General features: G+C 34.0%; 1 protein-coding gene and 2 non-coding genes across 13 annotated transcripts in view; 2 read left to right on the top strand and 1 right to left on the bottom strand.

The window, feature by feature from the left end:
* The window catches only part of Dpp8 (dipeptidyl peptidase 8), a 60,479-nt gene that overhangs the window by 26,970 nt on the left and 11,384 nt on the right, over nt 1-22,125 (top strand). For 9 of the 11 annotated variants that reach the window (XM_026384921.2, XM_026384919.2, XM_026384920.2 and 6 more), the window contains 10 exons: nt 764-874; nt 2,662-2,790; nt 3,826-3,887; nt 6,896-6,996; nt 7,891-8,068; nt 9,072-9,231; nt 13,191-13,270; nt 16,163-16,315; nt 16,576-16,711; nt 17,641-17,786. In XM_026384921.2, the coding sequence (XP_026240706.1) occupies nt 764-874; nt 2,662-2,790; nt 3,826-3,887; nt 6,896-6,996; nt 7,891-8,068; nt 9,072-9,231; nt 13,191-13,270; nt 16,163-16,315; nt 16,576-16,711; nt 17,641-17,786 (1,256 nt within the window). The remainder of the gene's footprint in view (nt 1-763; nt 875-2,661; nt 2,791-3,825; nt 3,888-6,895; nt 6,997-7,890; nt 8,069-9,071; nt 9,232-13,190; nt 13,271-16,162; nt 16,316-16,575; nt 16,712-17,640; nt 17,787-22,125) is intronic. The other 2 variants (XM_077800209.1, XM_026384922.2) reach the window with 1 other exon arrangement.
* LOC113180103 (U6 spliceosomal RNA) lies at nt 4,168-4,274 on the top strand. The gene has a single exon (XR_003300427.1). It is a non-coding gene; the product is annotated as a U6 spliceosomal RNA (small nuclear RNA).
* LOC113180100 (small nucleolar RNA U13) lies at nt 8,709-8,810 on the bottom strand. Its single transcript, XR_003300424.1, has one exon. It is a non-coding gene; the product is annotated as a small nucleolar RNA U13 (small nucleolar RNA).

Below are 22,125 nucleotides of genomic sequence, written 5' to 3'. Positions count from 1 at the left end.
CCTTGCATGCACAAGGCCCTAGGTTTTATCCCCAGCACCAAAAAAAAAAAGAAAAAAAAGAAAAAAACTAGTCTAGTCTAGTAAACTGGTGTGTGTGCGTGTGTGTCTGTCTGTCTGTCTGTCTGCCTGCCTGCCTGCCTGCCTGTCTCTCACTGGAGATCAAACCTAGGGCCTCACTAATGTTCTAAGTCTATAAAGATGTGTTTCTTTGTATAGAAGAGTTTCTTTTTTTCATCATTCTGAGTAAATGGAAAAGTAATTTTTTTTTCCTTTAAGTACTGGGGATTGAACCCAGGGGTGCTCTACACCACATCATATCCCATCCTTCTTTATTTTTTATTTTGAAATGAGGTCTTACTAAGCTGCCTAGACTAACCTCAAACTTTTGATACTCCTGTCTCAACCTCCCCATTCATTGTGATTACAGGCATGCACCACTGTGCCTGGTGGAAAATTAATAACTCTTATGGAGCATGTACTATGGTCCAGGCTTTATTCTTAGCATTTTATGTAAGTTAATTAATCTAAGCCTCATAACAACATAATAAAGTCCCATTTGCAAATGGAATACTGCAGTGGAATGAGATCCATTTGCCTAATGTTAGACAATAGGTAAACCTTGGAGCTCAAACTTGAATCAATCCATTTGGTTCTAGAGTTCATCACTCCATTCAGCTACCTTTCAAAATAAACCGAATTATATTGTTTTCTTTGTACTATGAAAAAATAGCTTTTTGTGATTTTGTTTTTTATGTTTGTCTAGAGTTAGCTAACATGGAAGAGGATCCCAGATCAGCTGGAGTTGCTACCTTTGTTCTTCAAGAAGAATTTGATAGATATTCTGGCTATTGGTGGTGTCCAGAAGCTGAAACAAGTAAGGAAGTTCAAAATAATGTATTATAGGTCAATTGAATATTAAAAGATTCACCTGTCAATTGGTTAAGTATACAGATTCTGAATATCAGATAATAGATACTAAAGTAATAATGATTAGATACTGGTTATGTAGAATAAATACATAGACTCTATGTCTCACCATAATGAATTCTACTGAAAACAACAGTATTATAGTTTAGTACCTCAAGTTCTTGATTTTCTTTGCCAAATTTTTCACCTACAAGCTGTTTTTGGTAATTTTGGCAATATTATAGCAAAATTTAAAAGACCACTCCTTAATGAGTTTCTGTGTATGATTAGAGCCACGCACAGTGGCATACATCTATAATCCCAGCAACTCAGGGGGCTGAGCCAGGGTTTTTACAAGTTCAAGGCCAACTGAAAAGCGTGATTGACAAGAGTTTGCATGAACAGATAACCAAACCAGTGGATGACTGTGCAAGTATTTCATTGCCTGCAAAACAACTCTCTAAAGTAATAGCTTACAACTTTTTGACCATGATCCAGTTAGAAATTTGGTTATAATCATGATCTAATAATTTTACATATACTTTATAGATAAAACAAATTTTATGAAGCAATATTTATCCTTATATGCAGTGCATTCTGATACTGTTATCCTTTCCTGTGTTGGTTTTTAAAACGTTGGTTATTATCCATTAATACCTTTTATGGCCCACACATCCAAGGGACAAATATTCATTTTAAAATATTTATATTTAATTTTAAGGTATAAAATATTTTGCCATAATTATATTTTATTAGATCAGATTTTTATATAAGTAAATGATTCAAAATAACTGGATTCTATTTAAATAACACTTTGTAGGAAATATTATAAATTAAATAATTCCCTTTTTAACAAAGAATGCATTTTAAAGTATGCAAAGACACAGCCCTTCAAAAATGTCTTCCCCTGGGGCTGGAGTTGTAGCTCAGTGATAGAGACATTGCCTAGTATGTGGGAGACACTGGATTCAATCCTCAGCACCACATAAAAATAAATAAATAAAATAAAGGTATTGTGTCCATCTACAACTAAAAAAAAATAAAGAAAATTTTAAAAAATAATGTTTTCCCCTGTTTAAAAAATATGTATGTATCATCTTCAGTTTTTTTCCCCAAAAGAACTGGTAAAAAGTAATAGGAGTAAGCAGTAACTCCCTTTGCTATTACAAAGACAAGTTATATTTTTATATGTAAAAGGCATTGTGGGCTGAGGGTGTGGCTAAGTGGCAGAGCACTTGCCTAGCATGTGTGAGGCCCTGAGTTCAATCCCCCACACCACTAAATAAATAAATAAATAAATAAATAGCATATTTTGTACACAAATTATTTTTCATTATCAGAAATCTAATACTAGTGAGGCTGGGATTGTGGCTCAGCGGTAGAGCATTCACCTAGCACAGGTGGGACCCAGGTTTAATCCTCAGCACCACATAAAAAATAAAGACATTGTGTTGTGTCCATCTACACCTAAAAAATAAATATTTTAAAAAAAAAGAAATCTGGGCTGGGGATTTGGCTCAAGCGGTAGCGCGCTTGCCTGGCATGCGTGCAGCCCGGGTTCGATCCTCAGCACCACATACCAACAAAGATGTTGTGTCCGCCGAGAACTAAAAAATAAATATTAAAAATTCTCTCTCTCCTCTCTCACTCTCTCTTTAAAAAAAAAAAAGAAATCTAATACTAGAGGGAATAGTTAGTTATGATTATTTTCTGGAGTAATTCTTCTAAATTTACAATATCTAAATTCCTTTTAAGCTCCTAATGGCGGTAAAATTCTTAGAATTCTATATGAAGAAAATGATGAATCAGAAGTGGAAATTATTCATGTTACATCCCCTTTGTTGGAAACAAGGAGAGCAGATTCATTTCGTTATCCTAAAACAGGTATTGTGTTCCATTGGCCTTTGTATTCATTCATTTCCCCCTTCCAAATAAGATTTCCTCCTGTAGTCATTCTAAGGTGTAGTCAGCATTGGTTATTTACAACCTTAATAAGGATAGTGTGTTGTCACTAAAATAGATTTTAAAAATTATTTTCAGGGCTGGGATTGTGGCTCAGCGGTAGAGCGCTCACCTAGCACGGGCGGGACCCAGGTTCAATCCTCAGCACCACATAAAAATAAAGGCATTGTGTTGTGTCCATTTACATCTAAAAAATAAATGTTTAAAAAAATTATTTTCAAAGTGGAGATGTCTACAACACTGTTTACTTCAAGAAACAAATAAGGAGGTGGTTGAACGTGGTGGCACGTATCTGTAATCCCAGTTACTTGGGAGGCTAAGACAGGAGAATTGCGAGTTTGAGGCCAACATGGGCAATATAGTGAAACCCTGTGTCAAAAAATAAAAAAGCGGGGATGTAGGGGATGTAGCTCAGTGATCACTTGTCTAGAATGTACAAAGCCCTAGGTTCAATCCCCAATACCTTCAAAAAAAAAAGAAAGTAAGTATCTTCTGCCAAAAAGTTTTTTTAGTAATTCTGTTCTTAATAAATTAGTAATTTTTTGTCTATTTTACTGTTCACAGCTTTCATTTTTTAAAATGGTACAGAATTTCCTTTTATTTCATACTGATCCTTCAGGGTTTTTTAGCCTCTTTTTTTTAAATATCCATATTTAAAAGTTTGAATTTAAGATGGCCTTTGTATTCATTCATTTCCTCCTGAGATTCCTGTGTAATAAAGCTCTGACTCTTGGGCTGGGAATATAGCTCAGTTGGTAGAGTGCTTGTCTCATACACAAGGCCCTGGGTTCAATCCCCAGCACCACAAAAAAAAAAAAAAAAAAAAAAAAAAAAGCTGTGGCTATCTTCAGTATTACCAGCTTCAGTATTACCAAAGTATAAAGAGGATTGATCTAGCTCAATTAGTGCAAGTAATTTTAGATATACATTACTACTCACTTATGTCTCTTTCTAAAGGCACAGCAAATCCAAAAGTCACTTTTAAGATGTCGGAAATAATGGTTGATGCTGAAGGAAGGGTAAGTATTAAATGTTGAGTTGACTTCTGTGCCCTCTAACTAATCTAATCAATCTAGTAAGGGCCTTTGATAACTTTTTTTTTTATTTTTTATTTTTTGGATTTGGACTTGCCAAGATATCTATGGATCATGATTTTTAGGTTGACCAAAAATTTTCTACTTCCAAACTTACTGCTGATTCCCAAGATATGAATATAGGGATATCCATGTTTGCCACTCCTTTCCAATAGTTTTTCTTCTTTGCCTTTATTAATTCTTGAATGTTAAAATTAGTGATTTAGTGCTTGCTTTGGCAGCACATATAGTAAAATGGGAACAATACAGAGAAGATTAGCATGGCCCCTGTGCAAGGATAACACGCAAATTCTTGAAGTGTTCCATGTTTTCTGATTCATAGTGGGGTTGGGAGGGGGAGCATGGGAAGATTAGACAAATTTTAGATATGGCAAAGGGGAGGGAGGGGAAGGGAGGGGGCAAGGAAGTAAAAAAGATGGTAGAATGAGAGGGGGGACATCATTACCCTAAGTACATGTATGAAGACATGAATGGTGTGAATATACTTTGTAGACAACCATGAAAATTGTGCTCTTTATGTGTAATATGAATTGTAATGCATTCTGGTGTCATATATAACAAATTAGAATAAAATTTTATTTCATACATGAACTTTATTATATGGATATAAATTATTTCCATATCTAATTTGTTTTCTTCATGAAAGGGTGTTGAATTTTATTAAATATCTTTCTAGGCTGTTGAGATGATCATGTGCTCTTTTTTGTTCATTCTCTTAATATGGTGTGTCACATTAATTGATTATTATATTTCAAACCATCTTTGCATCCCAGGGTTAAATCTCACTTAGTCGTGGTAAATGATCTTTTGAATGTGATATTGGATTCAGTTTTCTTATATTCTGTTGAGGGCATTTGCATTGTATGTTCATCAGGCCGGTCTGTACTAGAATTCCCTTACATTATCTTTTCAAAGGACTTCCACATTTGCAGAAGAGCAACTCATTATTGACTTTATACTATGTATGTAGTTCTCTACCCTGAAAAGTGCCTAATACAAAGAGCCTAGTTCTCTGAATGGAACATGAAGGAAAGAACAGGGCAGCAAATGATTCATGCAATTAAAATATATTTTTAAAACCCTGCTATAATAGTCTTTGATATTCTTGAGATCAAGAAAATATTTTAGGTGTATAGGAAAAGGAAAGACAGTGGAATGAATCTGACATAACTTTCCAATGTACATATATAAGTATACCACAGTGAATCTCACCATTGTGTACAAGAAATTAATTAAAAAAAAATAACTATGGGTAAATGGCAGAAAGATCAGTAGAGGGAAGGAATTGGGATGGGAAAAGGGAAGGGGAAGGAGAGGTACTGGGGTCTGAATTAGAATATATTCCATGTTTGTCTATGTCAATAGGGATTTTACTATTATGTACAACTAAAAACAGTTTTTAAAAAGAAAAAAAAACTAGTGATTTACCTTCTGTGTTGGGTAAATATCTATGGAGGGTTAAATATCCTACATTTCTCTTGTACTGCTAGTTTCTATGTGGTCAGTCAGATTTATGAACTGCATGCTCACAAGTTAAAAAGCAGTCCTCTCTGCTAGACGTTTTTTACATAACTTTTCTGAGATACAATTCACATACAATACGATTCACTCATTTAAAATTTAAAATTCATTGGCTTTTAGTACATTCATAGAGTTGGGCAACCAGTCAATTTTAGAACATTGTCGTCACTTCAAAAAGAAACCCAACACCTCTTAGCCATCATTCACCCAACCTCCCCATATCACTAACCCTAAATAACCACTGATCGGCTTTCTATCGCTCTAGATTATGTTCTATTCTGGAATTTCATATAAATAAAATCATATAATACATTGTCTGGCTGCTTTTAAATTAATGTTTTCAAGATGCACCATGTTCTAGTACTTATTTCTCCTTTTTTTGGTGATACTGGGGTTTAAATCTAAGGTCTCGTGCATGGCACCACTCTACCACTGAACTGCATCCCCAGCTTGAATACTTCATTTCTTTTATTGCTAAGTAATGTTTCATTGTATGAAACACCTCATTTTATTTATCCATTCATCAGTTCATGGATATTTGTGTTGTTTATACTTATTTGCTGTTAAGAATAAAATTGCCTGAATATGCATATATAAGCTTTTGTGTGGATTTATGTTTTCATTTCTCTAGGGTATATCCTTTGGAGTAAAACTGTTAAGTCATATGTTAACTCTGTTTAATCTTTTTTGAAAGTGCTAAACTGATTTCTAAAGTAGCCGCATGCGCTATTTATTTTCCCACTAGCATTGTATGAGGTTTCCAATTTCTCCACATCATCATCAACACTTGTTATTATCCATCTTATCTATAATAGCCATCCTGGTGGGTTTGAAGTGATAGCTCATGTTGATTTTGCTTTACATTTCCTTTATGGCTAATGAAGTTGAACATTTTTTCCTATGTTTCTTAGCCACTTATATATCTTCTTTGGAGGACTATCTATTCAGATCTTTTGCCCGTTTTAGAGCATGTATTTATTTTTTAAATTTTGTTTGCTAGACCTTTAATGGAAAAAAAAAACATTGCTTGTACAGGGCATTTCAAACATATATTACACAAATATATTTTAAACTAAAATATAGGGATCTGAGGATTATTATTTTTCTTAGATTCTAGAATTAAAACTTGATTATATAATTTATTATCAAGAGTTCTTTCTTCTAGTATAAATTTAAAGGAAAAGATTTTAGATTGTGCTAATTCTTGTGTTTAGAACTTTCTTAGGCATAAAAAGCACCAGTAAAAGTAACTCACCACTTATTGCTGTTTTTTCCTGCATTCTTTGTTCTGTTTTAAATACCTACATCTCAAAAAGAAGTCTGGTGTTACAGATGATGATTTAAGTAGACTAGTGAGCTTAATTATTTTTCTAAACCTTCTATAATGACATTCCTTTTTTCTTTTTTAATAGATTACAGATGTCATAGATAAAGAACTAATTCAACCTTTTGAGATTCTCTTTGAAGGAGTTGAATATATTGCCAGAGCTGGATGGACTCCTGAGGGAAAATAGTGCGTATGTTAAATTGTCACCTCTTTACAACTAATTTAGGATCCAGAGTTTTAGAAATGGGAGCTGCCTTCACATGTAAATTTGCAGTATAGTTATTTCTGCACAAGGAATTTTTCCTGAACTAAGGGAACTGGCAGATTTATAATCCAAGAAGCATAAGTGTATTGCATTTTAATTCTCTTACTTAGCTATTAATGGTTTACAGTGTTATTTTTGGTTGAATTGTCTGACTTCAAGGCTCACACATAAATAAATATTTTTTTTAATTTTTAGTTTTTAGTTGTAGTTGGACACAATACCTCTATCCACCTATTTTATATGGTGCTGAGGGTCGAACCCAGGGCATCGCATGTGCTAGGCGAGTGCTCTACCGCTGAGCCACAACCCCAGCCCAAATAAGTATTTTTTAATCGTATAATTTTGGCAGAAATATTTATAGAGCCTTATGAGAATAATTCCGTACAGTTCTTATGTCTTATGTAGACAACAGGATTTTTATGAGACTGGCATTTGTAGGCACTAAAGGGCAAAAACAGTTTCAAAGGCCAATAATGATTTTGGAAATTGAAAGAAAACCACTTTTAAAACTCTATTCAAACTTTTTTTTTTTTCTTGTGCTGGGGATTGAACCCAGGGCCTCATGCATGCTAGGCAAATGTTCTACCTCTAAGCCATATATATGCTTAGCCCTCATACTTAACTTTTGAAAATAACTATGGAGTATTTTTAATTAGCTATTTATAAGTAATAATTTAATAATTTATGATGTAATAAAGCAGTTCTTTCAATGTAAGTATAGAAATAATCAATAGGTGCCATGAAAGAGAATAAGGGATTATTCATTTTCTGAGAGCTTCTTTATTTCTGGTGCTTTTCTTTATTTGTTTAAATAGTGCTTGGTCCATCCTACTAGATCGTTCGCAAACTCGTCTACAGATAGTATTGATCTCGCCTGAATTATTTATCCCAGTAGAAGATGATGCTATGGAGAGACAGAGACTCATCGAGTCAGTGCCTGATTCTGTGACACCACTCATTATCTATGAAGAAACAACAGACATCTGGATAAACGTATATGCATTTTTTCCCTGTACTTGGCTAAATATTTCCTTAGAATGCTAAAGCAAATGAAGTTTTATAGCAAACTATCAAAATGCATTTTTTTAAGCTCAGAGGAACTATGAATGTTATTTTCTTAGTTTGAATATTTCAGTTGGAATGATGGTTTTAGAATGGAAGAATGTGTAGATAAAAAAAAAATGCCATTGCAATGACATCTCAGTGTGGATTTGTTCCTGGATACATTAGGTATCAAAATATACAGCTTAATCTTCAGCCCTTCTTGCTTCTGAGAGGACTTTAAGAATTTAATCTACAAAAGTCTCTCTCTGTTAAGTTGGTAAACTATACCAAAATATACCAGGTTTTAATTGTTTGCATTTTTCATTTTAGCATTAAAACTTAAATAAGACACAAAATAAATATAGCCACTTTACTTCCTAACTGAATATAGGCTTAATGCATTTCACCTAAACAGACAAACATCTGTTTTCCTTCCCTGATAGAATATTTCTCTTTGAAAAACGTAAGTAAAAAATGTTGTCCCTCATCATTTTGTGTTAAGATATGTATCATTAAACAAACACTGTACCATGTTTCAAAGATTATAGAAAGAAGTTTTGGGTCATATTTTTTTTCCCCTCAAAGTTCATGTCATATGGGTAATGTGCCTATGTCGTAATAAAGTTTAGAGGGAGGCATATCTCACATAAAAGCGTGAATACCCAATCATCGCACTTATGAACCAAAGGATCTTGGTCATATCTTTTTTCTTTTTCTTTTTCCGTTTGGAAGCATGTATTTCTTGATGGATGAACTCTTTTATCTAAAGAAAAGTAAATATGAAAGGCTCAGGCAAAACCTGTTATTATAACTATACCATATCCCTAGCACTGACAGTTCTTTATATTTTCTAATTACGTTTACCAATAATTCTTCCTTCTCTAGCTTAATTGAATTATTTATGTAGTATTTTCATTAATGTGTATAGTAAATTAAGCTATTCATTTTACAGATCCACGACATCTTTCATGTTTTTCCCCAAACTCACGAAGATGAAATTGAGTTTATTTTTGCCTCTGAATGTAAAACTGGTTTCCGTCATTTATATAAAATCACATCCATTTTAAAGGAGAGCAAATATAAGCGATCCAGTGGTGGGCTGCCTGCCCCAAGTAAGAAATCCTTTTTTATTCAAAAAAGAATAAATGTTAGTACAGAAGGTGGGATAGACAGGATCATGTAATGTCTCTTTTGTATTTTTCATAAGCATCAGTACCTACGTCACTTAACAATATTTAAGTTAAATTAGAATACAAATATATGCATGTGCAAAAATAGAACAAAGTTTTCAAAGAATGTAAAATAAATTATTAATATTAATGGGAATACTTATTTTTACTTTATACTTTCACCTTGACTTTTTTAGTTTGCTTAAAGTAAACCCATATTGAATATTTTTCTAAAATATTTTTAGTTGTAGATGGCCATGATACCTTTTATTTATTTTTATGTGTTGCTGAGGAACAAACCCAGTGCCTCACGCATGCTAGGCAAGCGTTCTACCACTGAGCTAGAACCCCAGCCCCAATAAACCCATATTATTTTTATATCAAAAATAGTTTTATATTTTAACATTTAAAAAATGTTATTTGGGAGCTGGAGATGTGGCACTTGCCCTAGTATTCATAAGACAGATCCTAGGTTTGATCCTTAGCACTACAAAATAAATTTAATTTTAAAATCAAATGTTATATATTATTAGTTATTTTTACACACTAGGTGTTTCTCATATTCTTCCTCTACATTGAAGTTAATTTATAATTATAGATCTTCAAATTGACATAATTAAATTACCTAAAGTAAAATTAAATATTTTATTAACTGAAGTTAATTTATCTTAAAAAACTCATGGTTTGGAGCTGGAGCTGTGGCTCAGTGGCAGAGCGCTTGCCTAGCACATGTCAGGTACTGGATTTGATCCTTAGCATCGCATTTAAAAAAACAACAAACAAATAAAATAAAGGCATGTTCATCTACAACTACAAAACAAACAACAAAAAAAAAACAAAAAAAAAACCAGTCATGGTTATTCTGGGAAATGTAATGCAGAATGTATATGTAAGTCTAGAAAAAGTGAAATGGGGTGCTAGGGGTAGTTCAGTGGTAGAGCATTTTCCTAGCATGCAAAGGCCTTGGTTTCCATCCCCATCATTGCAAAACCAACACAAGAAAAAATGAATTGATATATCAGTTACTTTTCCTAGATTTTTCTAAAACTGAGTTATAGTTTTCTACTTTGTTGTTGTTTGAAACAGGGTCTCATGCTATGTTGCACAAGCTGGACTTGAATTTGTAATCCTCCTACCTCATCCTCCCAGGTAGATGGGATTACTGGCATGTACCACCTATGCCCAGCCTCAGTTTTCTATTTTAATAATAGAGTTTGTTTTAAAATAGTAAGCACTTCATGTTAAGTTATATGTTTTACTGCCATTCATAATTTAGACTTGACATGTCTTTTAAGAAAATTGTGGTTAAATATACATAAAATTTACCATTTTGATCATATTTAAGGGTACAATTTAGTGGCATTAAGTACATTCACATTGTTGTGTGATCATTACCACCACCCATCTCCAGAATTTTTTTTTTTTCCCTAAACAGACTAGTCATTAAGTAGTAATTCCCCATTTCCTCCTCTTCTAATTCCTGGCAACCACTTTCTATTCTTATGAATTTAACTCCTCTAAATAATCTCATTTAAGTGGACTCAAAATTTGTCTTTTTGAGATTGGCTTATTTCGTGTAGCATAAGGTCCTTAAGATTTATCCATGTTATGGCAAGTGTTAGAATTTTTTTTAAGGCTTAATAATATTCCATTGTATGTATATATTCCATTTTATTTATCCATTATCTATGAGGTGGACACGTAGGTTGCTTTTACCTTTGGGCTTTTGTGATTAACACTGCTATGGATGTGGGTGTACAAATATCTCTTCCTGTCCTGGCTTTCAATTCTTTGTGTGTGTGTGTGTGTGTGTGTGTGTGTGTGTATGTGTATTTCACTGGGACTCTAATCCAGGGCCTCCCCCCATGCTAGGCAAGTGCTCTACCACTGAGCTACACCTTTCAGGTCTTCATCTTTTAACTCTTTGGGATATGTATCAAGAAGGGGAATTTCTGAAGAGCTGCCATACTTTTTTCTTCCATAGTGGTTATCCCTTTGGGACACCAATGATAGTACCTATACCATTTTACATTCCCATCAGCATTGCTCAGGGATTTTAATTTCTTTACATCCTCTACAATACTTGTTTTCCTGGGTGGTTTTTGTTATTAAACATCCTAGTGGATATGAAATAGTATCTCTTAATTTTGAATTTAGTTCCCTAATAATTAATGTTGTTGAATATTTTTTAATATTTATTTTTTAGTTGTAGTTGGACACAATACCTTTATTTTATTTATTTTTATGTGGTGCTGAGGATCAAACCCAGGGCTTGGCACATGCTAGGTGAGCGCTCTACTGTTGAGCCACAACCCCAACCCCTGTTGAATATCTTACCAGTGTTCTTATCAGCCATTTATATATATTTTTTTTTCTGGAGAAATGTCTTTTTCAAGTTCTTTGCCAATATTTAAGTTAATTGGTTTCCTTTTTCAGTATGGTTTTTTAATTTAGTGTTTGGGAAGTAGTAAGCTGCATCCTGAGACCAGCAATAGCAAATTAAATACCATCTACTCTTTGCTAATTTCCTTAGCCTAATTTCTGTAAGGAAGACAAAATCTTGTATATTTAAGATGGCAAATTTCTTTCCTTAGAGTCTTAGCTTAGCCCTGAGTGTGAAATTGCCCTTATCAGGTCCTCTGTTATTCAGAAATTAAATCCACTTATGGAATTCCAGAAAATTTAATGATAAAGACCAAAGAGCTATGAATAGTAAGTTACTAAAATAATACTTTTTGGAACAGTAATAAGATGATAACTTAAAATTTCATACCCCAGTTAAAGACTATAGAAAGTGCTGTTATCTCAGTTAACATTTATCTTAGAACACCTCTGTTCCCCATCATGGTCAATTTTTGGGTCCCTCAGTTTGTCTACCTCTTCTTTGCTTTTCTCTTTCTTTTTTTTTCATTAAGCTTTCTTGGTTCAAATTTTCTTCCTTTTTTTATATGTCTACTTCATTTTCTTTCTCCCTACTCTTTCTTCCTTAAATGGCTACAGTGTGAAACTATTAGTACTTATTATTATGTTAAATAATGTTTTATTTTCTATCCATAAAGTCCAAAGTACTTAATTGAATTTTTGTAAGAAAAATTCTTCTTCTTCTTCAAACTTGCAGTCTTCTGCTGTCACTCCCTACAAGATACAAGCAGCTAGAAAAATAGAAATGATTTTCATTTTCTAACCTCTTTAGGCCACTGAGAGAGCCTCATCAAGACAGAATCTCATAAAAACAAATGGGGCATGTTGTCATCTAGCATGGTAAAAACTTATCCAGTTTATTTTTTGGCACATGAAGAAAAATTATTGAATTTTTTCTTCTTTGGCTTATAGTTTGTCGAATTTCTATAAGAAATGTTTTGTGAACTCATCAACGCCTCTGTAACCAAAGGTTGAGGAGCACAGATGCTTTTGAGTTATTTTCTGACTTTGCCCTAAGAATCTATTTTGCCATTTTCACATTATCTACATGGGTCATTCTATTGTTATTTCAGAGTATTGTGGAAACCCATCACTTGGATTTTGTTTTCTAACTGTAGTTTTTTTAATCCTTTTAAAATAAACAATTCAGGGGCATTTAGTACTTGACACTGTTATACGACCACTACCTCTACCTAGTTCTAAAACATTTTCATTACTCCAAACATTTTTTAAAAATATTTTTTAGTTGTAATTGGACACAATACCTTTATTTTCTTTATTTTTATGTGGTACTGAGGATTGAACCCAGGGCCTCACACATGCTAGGAGTGCTCTACCACTGAGCCACAACCCCAGCCCGATTACTCCAAACAAAATGCAGCTTTTGGGGGAATAAAAACAGTTTAGAATACTATTCTGTGTTGTTTCATTTGCTTATAGGCTGGTATAAAGTACTGAATTATAACTGTATTTATTTTTAGGTGATTTCAAATGTCCTATTAAAGAAGAAATAGCAATTACCAGTGGTGAATGGGAAGTTCTTGGCCGGCATGGATCTAATGTAGGTCCTTTTATTGTACTGATATGTTTGGTCAGCATCTACTGTGTGGAAAAAAGTCAGTAACACAACTTAATATGACCCCAGTGTTTTGAAATGTCTTTATTTATTTTTAGTTGAAAATATTAAGGCCTAAAGGAACTCAAGTTTTTGGAAAGGAAGACTCTTAGTTTAAACTATAGCTCTCACCTAATTTATAACCCTAGTATTACTTATGTTCTGGTTACTAAAGATCATCATTTTCAAATATATTGCTGCTTCTTGATAAGGAATTAACCCATATTTTAGGGTCTAGCAAAAGCTGTGAGCTAGGATATAGTTTTGAATCTATTAGAGACTACTCCTATCCTTCCTACATTAGAAATTGTATTTACTATTCCTGTAAGTAGTTCTTTTTTATTCACCCATTTATTTTATCTCACATTTATTTTTCATCCACCACCTGCAAAGAAGGATCAGCATTTATATAGAGCTTGGATTGATAGAAAAGAGTGGGGAAATCCATCCTCTGTTTTGATTTCAATGTGTGGCTTTTTTGTAGCAATTTAATGAATTCTATTTTTTTTAACTTTTACTTTTTATAGTACCTTTCATTTGTTTCAGATTTCAGCTAGGTGGCCAATTTTATTAGCTCTATAAAAACTCCAGTCCTTTCAATATGCCTGACTCATAGAATTGAGTTGATGTATGCTTCCAGGATTTAGTTAAGGCTGAAATGTGATTTCCTCAAATTGATAGATTCCATATCCTTGCTACTATAGAATTCACTGTAGTCCCCAAGGTGATTAGGACAAAGAATGAAGATCCAGATTTCCATATTTGTTTTTGTTTGTAAGAACTTTAGAATATTAGAGAGAGCCCTTAAAATCTAATTCCACTGAGCGCTTCATATAGCCTTCTGGTTACATATCCATATATATATATATATATTTTTTTTTTTTTCCTCCGTTTAGGGAGCTTGGATGTTCCTGTCACCTGAGGGAAAAATCTTTTGGGAATTCTTGATTCTGATAACAGAAAATTACACTAATGTAAATTTTATGCAGTGTGTTGGTTGGAGGATCAGAACCGTCAGCTAATACTGAGGGAAATCCCCCAAATTGAATATAAACAGATTCTGATCCTTATTTGGGAAACTTAAACGTCTCTCTGTAATTGGCCAAAATGTGCATCAATTTTTTTCATGTCAAGCTTATTTTTGTGTGTTGTGACTCTCTCTTTGCCTCTTCTATTTTCCTTATATATTCTGTTTTGTTTTGTCTTTAATTACCCTTTTCCTTCTCTGCTTTTATTTTATTTTTTTCTTCTCTGCTTTTACAAATGATATTGTTCCTACTCAAAGATTCTTGATGGCAATAATTGAGTAAAGCTTTGAGACTTAAAATTATGCACCTTTTACTCTAGTTTTTTTTTTTTTAAATTGTAGGTGGACACAATATCTTTTTATTTGTATGTGGTACTGAGGATCGAACCCAGGGCCTCTCACGGATTAGGTGACCGCCGCTCTACTACTGAGCCACAACCCCAGCGCACCCCCCACCCCGCACCCCCACTCCATCCCCCACACCTTTTACTCTTGAAAGTATTTCCTCAACAGAGTATGATCCTGAGATGGCACTAAAATATCAACATCACCTTTGAACTTGTTAGAAATGCAGATTTTAGGACCCATCCCAGACCTCCTAAATAAGGAACTCTGGTAGCATGGCCCAGGAATTTGTTCATTAAGCCCTCCAGAAGAGTTGAATCCTGTTGAACCTAAGTAGTTACATAAAGAAAATTAAGAACCATTATAAATGGTATTGAGGAATTGACTGGTTGTTTCTTCAGTTTTGAAAGGCCTGACTTTTAAGAGCAGAACTAGTCCTAACTTCTTGAACATTTGTTTAGTATAGCAGCTGTGTTAACTTAAGGATTTAGCCATCCAAAAAATATCTAATGAAGAAGTAGTTTCCTGGAAAAAATGAGACATTTAAAAATACTTGCTCTTAGAAATTTATCTGTGTTGTCTTTGCTACATAAACATTTTAAAAATTTCATTTAACACTAAACTGGTAAAAATATTTTTTAAATGAACAGCAAAAGAAAGCCATCTACTTAGACTATTACAGTAATGTGAGAAGAATACTAAGTGAATTCATCTATGAATTTACTTGCAGTTTTTTTGAATTTTGAATGATGACTTAAAATATCTTATTCAGGGCTTGGGATATGGCTATGTGGTAGAGCACTTGTCTAGCATATGTAAGCACTGGGTGGGGGTGGGGGATGATCTTATCAGTGCTAACTTATAAACTATACCACTGTTGATAGCATGATTGAGTTCACTTATTCCCCAAACTAAAGATAAAGCACTTTTTTTTTTAAGTTGCAGTTTATAGATTTTTTGAAAATATTTTTTTTAGTTGTAGGTATATACAATGTCTTTATTTATTTTTATGTGGTGCTGAGGAATTGAACCCAGCGCCTCACATGTTTGAGGCAAGCACTCTACCACTGAGCTACTGCCCCAGCCCCAGATAAAACACTTTTGTAAATTTAGTTTCTTTCAAGTTTACATGAGTGGTTGACCTAAGCTGCAGTCTAGAGTATTTTTTCCTCCTGTAAAAAAAATAATTCTCTTATTTCAAGAAAAGCACATGTTGTAACCAGATAGGAAATTATACAGTGTATAACTCAGTTGTTCTTTTTTTTTCTGGACAGTATCTGTTGTTAGCTCTAAGTCATAAACAAAACCAATTCGCTTACTAGCATTGATAGCAAAATAAAAAGAAGCACAAGTCAAGGTACCAAATAATTCTGAATAAAATTAAAGGTTGGTCGTTGAACTACTTACTGGCTTTGCTAGGAGTTATGCTAGTACTGATTTTGTTGTTGTTGTTATTATTATGGCAGATCCAGGTTGATGAAGTCAGAAGACTGGTATATTTTGAAGGCACCAAAGACACTCCTTTAGAACATCACCTGTATGTGGTCAGTTATGTAAATCCTGGAGAGGTGACAAGGTTGACTGACCGTGGCTATTCCCATTCTTGCTGCATCAGCCAGGTATAAATCTATGTTGTATTAAAACCCTCTGTTCATATAATGTTCCTTTTGAATGGTGTGAAAACTGGTGAAGTTGACCTGCAGAAGCCTCATTGTCTTAGGAAGAGCTTTAAAACACTTAGCCTTAACTTCAGTGTTACATAGGTACATAATCATACTCTTACTATTCGCTTGCTAGAACATTAGTGCAGACATAACAGCAGATAACCTTTTTTTGATTTTTCCTTAAGGAAAAACATAATCATTTCTCTTTTCTCTAGCATTGTGACTTCTTTATAAGTAAGTATAGTAACCAGAAGAATCCACACTGTGTGTCCCTTTACAAACTTTCAAGTCCTGAAGATGACCCTACTTGCAAAACAAAGGAATTCTGGGCCACCATTTTGGATTCAGCAGGTATTCTTTTTTCCCTAAATCTGACCGTAAGTAGGCTTAGTACTTTAGTATACTAAATTTATGTTCTATGTTCACCTTTGCTGAACAAAGTCTCCTCATCTCTCACCCCTTTCTGTCCCTGAGCTTCTAAGCTTTTGATTGTTCCTACCTCTCCTATTCTGTCAACTACACAATAAGGTGGATTAGCTTTCACTCCAAGCAGGAACAGATCTAGAAAGCCTGCTGAGGCAGGAAGATTTCAAGTTCAAGGCCAGTATCAGCAACTTAGTGAGACCTTGTCTCAAAACAAAAAATTTTAAAAGTCTGGGGGTGTGTCTCCATGATTAAACACTGCTTGGTTCAACCCCCAGTTCCAAAAGAAAAAAAGAAAAAGAAACTTTTTATTTAAAAAAAGATTACTGGTATTACTGGAAATAATTTATTTTACTGAACTATCTTTGGTGCAGTATTAGGGCACAAGGAATACTTGTAAATATACATTAATACAATGACGACCATTATTCGATGAAATATGGTATATGCTGCTTGTTCCCCCCACCTCAACTTTATTGAAATAGGTGCTTGTTTCTAATCAGGTTTATGGTTTAACCATGAATAGGTTACACTAAACTTAGCCCAAAGTATTTTTTATAATTCTGCATGGAAACACTTCTTAGGCTTCAAAGATTATTCAGAATACTGTGTGTCTGCTTTTGAGATAGATAATTTAATATGTTTTCTTTTTTTTTATTAGTTGCTCAAGACAATATTATTTTTTTCAAGATGAATATTTTTACTTAATTTTTTTATTATCTTACCTTAAAAGCTGGTGGTCAGTTATTTGAGTGTGGGGGTGTGGGGTCTGGGTTTTGATATTTTCTTCCTTGCTCTCAGATTATAGAGCTCCCATTAAGAACTCCTTTTACAGACTCTATGTTACCTACTCACAGGTCCTCTTCCTGACTATACCCCTCCAGAAATTTTCTCCTTTGAAAGTACTACTGGATTTACATTGTATGGAATGCTATATAAGCCTCATAATCTACAACCTGGGAAGAAATACCCAACTGTGCTGTTCATATATGGTGGTCCTCAGGTGGGCATATAAATATACACATACATATACACATATATACATATATATATTTTTTAATGTGATATTTGTTTTTAAAATATCTAGTGTTATTTAGAATAGGATAAGAATTTGAGGGCTAGGTTGTGGCGCAGTGGTGGAGTGCTTGCCTAGAACATGTGAGGCACTGGGTTCGATCCTCAGTGCCACATAAAATATAAACAAATATGGGCTGAGGTTGTGGCTCAGTGATAGAGTGCTTGCCTAGCATGTGTGAGGCACTGGGTTAGATTCTCAGCACCACATATAAATAAATAAATAAAATTTTTTTAAATAAACAAAATAAAGGTCCACTTATAACTAAAAATATTTTTTAAAAAAGAATTTGAGCAGTCTTAGGCTTCTGCTATTCTTGACTTTTTTTCTAATTATCAGATTGCTAGGTATCCAAGTTTAATTGGCTAATTTGTAAAATAGTTTCTTACTTTACATTGTGGACTATGTAACTCTTAAGGGGAGTGGAATATTCACATCACTAGGTAAATTTCTTTTTTTGGTGGGGGGGTTGCTAGGGATTGAACACAGGCGAGCAGAGCACTTTACCAACTGAGCTATATCTCCAGCCCCAAATATCTTAATTTCTATGTAGAGAAACTTGTTTGGGAAATGAAATTAAACAGTTAAATGTATAGGTAAATAAAAAGTCATATATTTAGAAATTCTTGGTAGCTTATTGAATTCCCCTCTTTATTCTAAGGCTACATCTCTCAAGCAAACTAAAATACTTTACTAGCTGGTGAAGATAATAACTATGCCACTGCTTAACACTGTAGGAAGTTTACAACTTGATTTTTCCATTTTCTGGATTAAATATTAGCATGTGGCTAATGCTGTTGACCAACAGAGTAAACTGTTTTGGATAGATGAATTGGTTGTTATTTTTTTTTCATCATGTAACTCTTAGATTCATTAATATCCTTTATAATTATTCCCACTTATTTTGTATTTTGTATTTAGAAATATATCTAAGTACCAAGCAGCATGAAAAATAAAACAACTACATGAGGGCTGGGGACGAGGCTCAATGGTAGAACACTTGCCTAGAGTTTGTGAGGGACTGGGTTCGAGCCTCAGCACCACATAAATAATTAATTAATTAAAGGTGTCACGTCAATCTACAACTAAAAAAAATATTTAAAAAATAAATATATGAGGCCAGGTGCGGTGGTGCACACCTATAATCCCAGCAACTCTGGAGGCTGAGGAGGACCATGAGTTCAAAGCCAGCCTCAGCAAGGTGAGGCACTAAGCAACTCAGTGAGATACTGTCTCTAAATAAAAATACAAAATAGGACTTGGGGATGTGGCTCAGTGGTCAAATGCCCCTGAGTTCAATCCCTGGTACCCAAAAAAGAAAAAAAATTACATGAGCCACAAAATCTCAACGATGATAATCGTGTATTAAGTTAAATCATTTTCCCATCATTAAGTATTTCAGATAGAGGAAACAATAAATATCAAGGACCTGGGGTTAGAAATAAATTGATAGGGTTGCTAATAAGATGCACCAAAGGAAATAAGGAACAGCTAATAAGATACAGTGCACCAAAGAAAAATGGTGTGAGATGAATTTAGAGATAGCCATGACTCAAATAAGCCAAAGTCTCAAAGGTCATATAGTTTAGATCTTGGACTTGGAGAGTAGCATAGTGGTAGAGCAATTGTCTAGCATGTGCAAGGTCCTGGTTTCAGTCCCCAGCACCAAAAGAAAAAAAGAAAAAGTTTAGATCTTTTTCTGAAGGATAATGGTAGCCATTATAAGGAACCAGGCAGTAGTCATATGACATTGACATTTTTAAAACATCACTATTACTTCATGAGCAAACAGACTATAAGAGAGCTAGAACAGAAGAAGAAAAACCAGTTTGGCAGTTGTTGCAGTGGCATTAAACATCCAAAACTACAAAAGAATGGAAAACTCTCTCTTTCTCCTTCCCACTACAATCTAACCCAGTAAATATACAACAGCTATTAACTGCACAAAGATAGTATTTATTCTTATTTAACTCGTGGATAACTTTTCCCACCTTTGGTTTTAGCCAGAGGAAAAAACAACAAATCAGATTTTATTAAAATTTCAAAACTTTTTTTTTTAAAGAGAGAGACAGAGAGAGAGAGGGAAAGAGAGAGAGAATTTTAATATTTATTTTTCTTAGTTTTCGGCTGACACAGAATCTTTTTGTATGTGGTGCTGAGGATAGAACCCAGGCCGCACCCATGCCAGGCGAGCACGCTACCGCCTGAGCCACATCCCCAGCCCCTCAAAACTTTTTGTATCCAAAATTTATATTAAGACCTAGAGCCTTATACATAGATATTTTTATCTGGTAAACCAGTTATATTCAAAATACATAAGAAACTTTTTAGAAATCAATAAAATAAGAACTGAACTTTTTAAAACCAGTTAAGGGCTGGGGTTGTGGCTCAGGGGTAGAGTGCTCGCCTAGTGCAGGTGAGGCACTGGGTTCGATCCTCAGCACCACATAAAAATAAATTAAAAAATAAAAGCATCATGTCCACCTACAACTAAAAAAAATATATTAAAAAAAAAAAAACAGTCAAAGAAGCTGGGGGATGTGTCTTAGTTCAGTGGTAAAGCACTTGCCTGGCATGCATCAGGCCTTGAGTTTAATCCCCAGCACTGCAAAAAATAATAATAATAATAATAGCCAAAGACATTTCACAAATGTATGGCAGCAAGTATATATAAGAGAAGAACTCAGCACCATCAATTATCAGGAAATCCAAAGTAACACCACAGTGATAAAAACCACTAAACATCTGCAGAATGTCTAAAATTAAAATAACTAACCATACCCAGTATTGACCAGGAGTAGAGAACCCTCATGCATTGACAGTGGGAAAGAAAAATGGCACAGCTACTTTAGAAAACTAGTTTTTAAATTTTTCTAAAAAAAAAAAAAATTAGCTGACACATAATAATTATACATATTTATGAGGTATAGTGGGATAATTCAATACATATGTTATACATACATATAATATTTTCTCTCTCTCTCTCTCTGTCTCTTTTTAGTGAAACCAAGTCTTAGTATGTTGCCCCTGGCGAGCCCAGAACTCCTAGGCTTAAGCAGTCCTACCTCAGTTTGGGATTATAGGTGTGCAACACCACACCTGACATCTTTCTAATTTTTATCTGAACTTCTTTTTGTTTATTACTTAGTGTCTGCCATCACTAATTATTGTAATGTGTTTCTTTATGACCAGGAGACTTTCTGAGAAATGTCACTAAGTGATTTCATTGTTGTGCAAACATCATAGAGTTTGCTTACACAAACATAGATGGTATATGTCAATCACTCAAAGTGGCTACTTGTGTGTGTGTTCATGTGTGTGTGTATGCCTGTGTGTTTTTAGGGATTGACCTTGCACATGCTAGGTAAACACTGAGCCACATCTGTAGTCCCCTGCCCCTTTTTTTCCTTAATTTTATCTTGAGACAGGATCTTGCTAAATTGCCCAGGCTAGCCTCAAACTTTCATCTTCCTACCTCAGCCCTCCTAGGTAGCTGGGATTTCATGTGTATACTACTGTGCCTGGCTCATGGTAGCATCTTGATGAAATCAAGAGATTCAGCACACACAAGATGTACTGTTTTATAGTAAACTTAAAACAAAAATAAAAAACTTTTCATTGGTGCTTAGAATTAAAATCAGGACTTCATGCATGCCAAGCACTCTCTCTACCATTGAGCTATACCCCAACCCTAAATTTAATAAGTAGGAAAACACTCTAAAATAGTGATGAAAAGGGGCTGGGGTTGTGGCTCAGAGGTAAAGCACTCACCATGTGTGAGACATAGATTGAATCCTGAGCACCACATAAAAATAAAATAAAGGTATTATGTCCACCTACAACTAAAAAATGTTTTAAAAAATTATGAAAAGTATAGTATAGTTAAATACATATACCAATAACATAGTTATTTATTATAATTATCAAACATGATATAAGGTACCTAATTTTGCTATATTTAAGTAATGTTGGCAGTATAGGTTTATTTATGCCAGCATTACTACAGACACATGATTGAGGAATTGTGTTGTGCCAGCTATGATGTCACTAGGTGTTTGGAATTTTTTAGCTCCATTATAATCTTCTGGGACCACCGTCAGATATGCAGACTGTCACTGATGAAAACGTCTTTATGCTAGTCATGGATGAATAATTTTTCTTTTCACTTGATGTTTTGTTAATAAAACACTAAGATATATTTAACTTCCTAGTCATTTTGAAGTATAGTCTGTATGGTGATAAAGTGATTGCAGAATTATCCTACTCA

This window comes from Urocitellus parryii, chromosome 6 (genome assembly GCF_045843805.1).
Source record: "Urocitellus parryii isolate mUroPar1 chromosome 6, mUroPar1.hap1, whole genome shotgun sequence".
NCBI classification, from domain to species: Eukaryota; Metazoa; Chordata; class Mammalia; order Rodentia; family Sciuridae; genus Urocitellus; species Urocitellus parryii.
Note: the sequence above shows the minus strand (reverse complement) of the source record. Positions and strands in the feature narration are given on the sequence as shown.